Source organism: Pecten maximus, chromosome 8 (assembly GCF_902652985.1).
Source record: "Pecten maximus chromosome 8, xPecMax1.1, whole genome shotgun sequence".
Taxonomy (NCBI): Eukaryota; Metazoa; Mollusca; class Bivalvia; order Pectinida; family Pectinidae; genus Pecten; species Pecten maximus.
This window is the reverse complement of record NC_047022.1, coordinates 11,893,255-11,899,327: the sequence shown is the minus strand read 5'-3', so window position 1 is coordinate 11,899,327 and position 6,073 is coordinate 11,893,255. Positions and strand designations below refer to the sequence as shown.

Genomic DNA, 6,073 nt, shown 5'->3' with positions numbered 1-6,073 from the left:
AGGTTTCTTACAGATTTTTTTATATTCACAATCTTAATTGATGACTGAGGAAATTCCTTTTCATATTTGTACTGATACTTGTAGCTGATACATTTTACATATGTGGCAGAATAATTATGAGCTTTGCTTTTCGGGTCATTTTCTTTGAACCTGGATGAAGAGACCACCTGTCATATGTGACCTTTTTATTGACTCCCTTGGAAGGTCACATATGACAGGTTTGACTGTATAGACTTAAAATGTTGTAAAACTAACAATGATAAAGTTGTCTTTCCTTTACCTGTAGAGGGTGTCTAATCAGGCTGGAAATATTAGGGATTCCTGGTCTGTGTTATCTTATAATCTCTCATATTTACTGTCATCCAAAAAACTTTTTTTTTAGTGTAAAGTTTTGATATATACATAGGCATGTGTGTGAGATAGTGTGTGTTGATAAAAGTGGTGTTAAAATAAAAACTGTCCTTGCGCTCATGTGTTGAGGTGAAAGTATACATTAAAATGAGGATATGTGTAATTGGTTAATTGTGAATCATGCCATATGTTTGCAAGTACATATACATGTACTTCAACTTAGTGAAAAATACATTAGGAACTCAGTATACCTAAAACTGAATTTTTTGTTAATGTTTAACTCTAATGTTAGAAATGTTTCTGTAGTTTCATGTGTACTGAGGTTTCTGTTTTGTCCGGTTACTAGGTTTCTCTGTAGAATTTCTCTATCCAGATTTGTTTGTGGTGCTATAAGCCTTGTATAGAACATGTAACTGTCATGCATGCATTTGTAAGAATTTTGAGCTCCTTTTTTCAATATCCTTAATATTATAAACTGATGATATTTACTCAGCATTCACCTCTCACCACAAAACTGTGAAGTTATTGGTGTTAGTTTTACATCCCTCACCCTTCCTATTTGGCATAGACATCGACAATGTTATCATAGCAATTCAGTGTTGAAATTGTTTGTATGTGTCTATAATTAATTTTTCTTTGTTTTCATGGTAAATACTCAAATGTGATTGGTCGAAAAATTCTTTTCATTCTTCTATGAAAGAAATTCCGAGAATGGCGCGAAAAACTTCACAATACGACAATTGATGTTGCGTATTGATTTGAGAAAAAGAATCCCATTTAAAACCAGTAAAATTGTACATAAAACATGTTTTAAATTAGAAAATCATTTTCAAAAATTAATTATAAACGTTGATGTCAATTATTTTTTAGTTTCATCGGGGTATGAAACAAATTTTGTTTACAAACTTCTGTAAGAATCTGCTACGCGGATTCATACAGTTTGCGAAATTTACAAAATTTGTTTCATACCCCGATGAAACTAAAAAAAATCTGCTACGCGGATTCATACAGTTTGCAAAATTTACAAAATTTGTTTCATACCCCGATGAAACTAAAAAAAATGACATCAATGCTCAAATAATTTTACCCTGTTTTGGAATTAAGATTTTTTTTTTCCATCAAAACACATTTCAATTTCAAAAGTATACATTGAACAACACCCCTCCTGCATAAACACTGTCATTTCAGGTCTACGTGTGGCGAAATGATAGTTTAGTGTTGATTATGTTATCTTTTATTCTGTAATCATACCAATTTATTTGCATCACAACTTAATTTGAATTTGTTCCAACTTGACATACATGTAGAGTCTTTGATATACATATTAATTTTGCATTGATTTTTTTATCAGATCAAATGGTTGATTATGTATTTTCATTTCCCCACTTCAATGAGTCTGATTTCCTAAAACTGTAATTATGGGAATTCATCCTAATGTGTGACCCTCTTTTTTCAAACTGAAATGTTACAATTTTTCTTTTGCTGTGACTGATGAGTTTTTCAAGCACAGATTACTTTTGGTGTCCACATACAGTGTAGAGAAGAAGATAGGTGTATATATATATTTATTGCTGAAAGGTATCCGCATACAGTGTTGAGAAGAAGATAAGATTTTTTTCTTCAGTCTAATTGATTTATTTTCTCAGACATATACATAATTTAATTTCCAAATATAAGGATTGCCAGGGTTGAGAGAATTTTGAAACTGTGTGTTTCTTTTATACAATGTTCTCCGTTAATAATATAGATTAATAAAATATTCTTCTTGATGCATCAAATATGTATTTTCTATAAAGCAAACAGCATTAAACCTGACAATCAGTCACTGGATCAGAATTAGTCATTTTGAAAATTCACGCGATATTTTCATGAAATATGTAACTTGCTATTTCTGTTAGGATTTGAAATTTGTTAGTTTTCTATAGTAATTTTCTTAATACAGCGGGGTGGTCGTTTAGAAGGGGTAATTTATTGTTGGAAAACGTCGGTGAACGCGAAACTTGGTCGCATGCAGGGAGTGGTCGTTCTTGAGAGTGGTGGTAAATAGGGGGACCACTGTACAAAGATTGAAACAATGAAAATCTTGCTTAAAGAAATGACAGATGGATAAGCTAACAACATCATGACTACCAATCAGATTCTGACAACCAATCAAATTCTGACTACCAATCAAATTCTGACTACCAATTAGATTTCGACTACCAATCAGAGTTTGACTACCAATCAGAGTTTGACTACCAATCAGATTCTGACTACCAATCAGATTCTGTCTACCAATCAGAGTTTGACTACCAATCAGATTCTGTCTACCAATCAGAGTTTGACTACCAATCAGATTCTGACTACCAATCAGATTCTGTCTACCAATCAGATTCTGACTACCAATCAGATTCTGACTACCAATCAGATTCTTACTACCAATCAGATTCTGTCTACCAATCAGAGTTTGACTGCCAATCAGATTCTGACTACCAATCAGATTCTGTCTACCAATCAGATTCTGCCTACTAATCAGATTCTGCCTACCAATCAGATTCTGTCTACCAATTAGAGTTTGATACCTTGCTTTCATAGGCAATAACTGAGGACTGCTTCCACATTTCCAGAAGTAATGTCACAAATGTACAAATGTCATAAATGAACCACTCTTTTGTACCAAGGTCATGTCAGAGGGTCAATAGTTCAAAGTTTTTTTTTTTTTAAACTTCTAGGTCATAAATTCTGTTTGCTTTTACATTTCCTGTGAAATGTTTATTGTACATTACATGCGGGTCCTTATAAACATTGAAGAAGTCATGTAAAGGAGTTAGAGGTCAAATGATTGAGATTGGGTTTTAGGTAAATTTTTATTATAAGATTAAGGGGTCAAAATATTTGGATGATTATTAAATTGTGGGGATGTGTGTCTAAACCATAATACATATCAGTTCAATATATATTCCTTCAAAATTTGATGTAGATGGTGATGTCGATGCAGAACACTTTAAAAAGCCACACACAAAAGGTCATGTTCAGGATAAGAGGTGAGGTGGGGAGTCGTCATCTACTTTGTTAAGTGAGGAACAGTTGGTTATTTTAATACCAATGGTTAATTTGTTGTAAAAAATGGACAATAATATGAAATACTTGTATTCCCTCCATGTCTAATAATAGCTCTGTTAATAATACCATCAGTAACAGTTGAGAATTTCAGTTCTACGAAAAAGAAGGTATTCCTTATATATAAATCATAATGGTTGCCTTGGCAACGTCAATATGTTGACATATAAAGTTGACCTGCTGACACTATTGCTACATAAGTATGCTGACACACAATGTGAGGTACGCATATCTTGTGACTGTGTACCTTCTTCAAAATAAACAGACAAAGGTGCTACAGTAAAAACACCCGTCAAATTTGACTTACTGCTTTCCAAGCATCTTTATCTTATTGAGATCACAAGGCAGACGCTTCCAAAAAGTTTCCACGCATTGACTCCTATCATTAGTAGAACGGCGAAGAAGAGGTAAATAAATCAAGAGCAGAATCCTACTGCATTATTAAGATGGCCAATGTGTTCCCAACTTCATGTTGTTTATTGACACAATGATAAACAAATTGTATCCTTTGTAAGTTAAATATGGAAGAAAATAAGAGCATGCAATAATATGTAATTTCATATTGCTATTCAAATTGCCTTGCGATGGTGGTCCGTGGTCCGTCCGTCCGTCCGTGAACAGTCCTTGTTAACGCTATTTCCCAGAAAATACTAAAGGGATCTTTCAGAAATTTATAGGTAAGTTCCCCTTGGTCCCTGGTTATGCATATTGCATTTTGGGTCCAGTCGGAAAACAACATGGCCGACATGCAGCCATCTTGGATTTTGACAATTGAAGTTTGTTATCGCTATTTCATAGAAGGTACTGAAGGAATCTTTCTCAAATTTCATATGTAGGTTCCCCTTTGTCCCATGTATTGCATTTTCGGACCAATCTAAAAACAACATGGCTGACAGACAGCCATTATCACTGAATTTCAAATTTCATATATAGGTTCCTCTTGTTTGAAAAGTACTGGAGGGATGTTTCTCAATTTACACAGATTAGTAAGAGGAAGGGAAAAATAGAGAGAAGTTCAATCTGACATGGAACCTATAAAGATCATTCAATGATGGGCGCCAAGATCCTCTGGGATCTCTTGTTATGCATGAAATAAATAGAAATAGGATTGCCAAGAAGTATATTTTTTTCCTAAAAAAATGAACGTAAGGTTAATATCTGATGTATAGAATATTTGGAGTATTCATTTGACATATAACAATAACTAGACATTCAACATAAAGATCGTGTTAGTGTATTATTTCTGAAGATGTTTTTCCCAAATTGCTGGTGACAGATACATTCAGTCACGTGATTGTAAAGGATACAGAGATGGGATTATATAGCAGCTGATACAATTATGAACTGTCGTAAGTAGTGTTGTAAGATTTCTACACTTCCAACAATAGAGCGAGTTCAAGTGGTTTAGTCTGTGTATATTGACGCTTTAGTGAGATATGGGGCTAAGTTGTTTCATGAATGCTCTGGATCAGAAGGAAATTCTCTAACTTGTAATTATCGATAGTAAAAACATTGGTGCAGACTTAATTAGATTTCTTAACAATGAGGTTTCTCTTTATTTTAACAATGCTTTTGTTAAGACAGTTAAAAATGTATCATGCAGGTATATGAGGGTGGAGTTAAGTTTGGTGAAATCAACACGAAATAAGTTTTTTTTTATGTATTTAGTTTATTGGGCTTCCCTACTCAACGTTTCGGATGCTGTGTTGAACACACAATCAAGTAAGAATTTTTTTCTGCCGAGATCTCATCACCTATTTTTTTTTCATTCTGAAAGACCTCATCAGGTAGAAATCGATCATTTTCATCTTGATTGCACAATATCTGTGGTTTTTAATTGTCAATTGTTTTTTTTAATAACCGTTATAGATGTTATTGAATTGCAGGTATAAAATATCCAGGTGTAATACAGTTTTTTATGTTTGCAATGTCGTTATTATTTGTGATTTTTTTGTCTGGCCTGTTACACGTATATATTTTGATTGCACAGACATTAGGGATAGTGTATTTGTGTCAGACATGTTATATTTGAGTGTACAGACATTGATGATTGTGTTTTTGTGTCGGACATGTTATATTTGAGTGTACAGACATTGATGATTGTGTTTTTGTGTCAGACATGTTATATTTGAGTGTACAGACATTGATAATTGTATTTGTGATTATAGATGTTTGTTATTGTTTCTTTGCTATAGACAATGCCATACTCATTGTTGACGTCTATTAACTCCGTAACGCAAGTTTATTAGGAAAGTTCATTTACAACCAACTGTAATAGATTTTAATTAGAATTTGTGTTTTCATAAGAAGCAAAATGTCATTTTGATAATAAACATTTATCCAAATGTCTTTTTGATAATAAACATTTATCCATTTACGGGAACAGAATGGCTAAATGTTTGTGGTTGTTATCCCGTGTATAATTGTTTACTGGTATATACTTAAGTTTGTGTTTAATATTTAAATATTACCTGGTATATATCTTAACATCTTACAAAAACAAGATTTTTACTGCGTATATTTATGTAAATGCAGTAAAACTTTGATGTAAGAACTCAACGATTCATGTTAACCCATTGCATGACAAGTGTTTTTATAAACAACTTTAAGGTTCATCTAAATA

General features: G+C 32.9%; 1 protein-coding gene across 1 annotated transcript; it reads left to right on the top strand.

Moving 5' to 3' along the window:
* Positions 1–2,359: 2,359 nt before the first annotated feature.
* Positions 2,360–2,862, top strand: LOC117332121 (clumping factor B-like). Its single transcript, XM_033891003.1, has 2 exons — positions 2,360–2,390; positions 2,489–2,862. The coding sequence occupies exons 1-2, from the start codon at positions 2,360–2,362 to the stop codon at positions 2,860–2,862; spliced, it is 405 nt and encodes a 134-aa protein (XP_033746894.1).
* The last annotated feature ends 3,211 nt before the right edge of the window (positions 2,863–6,073 follow it).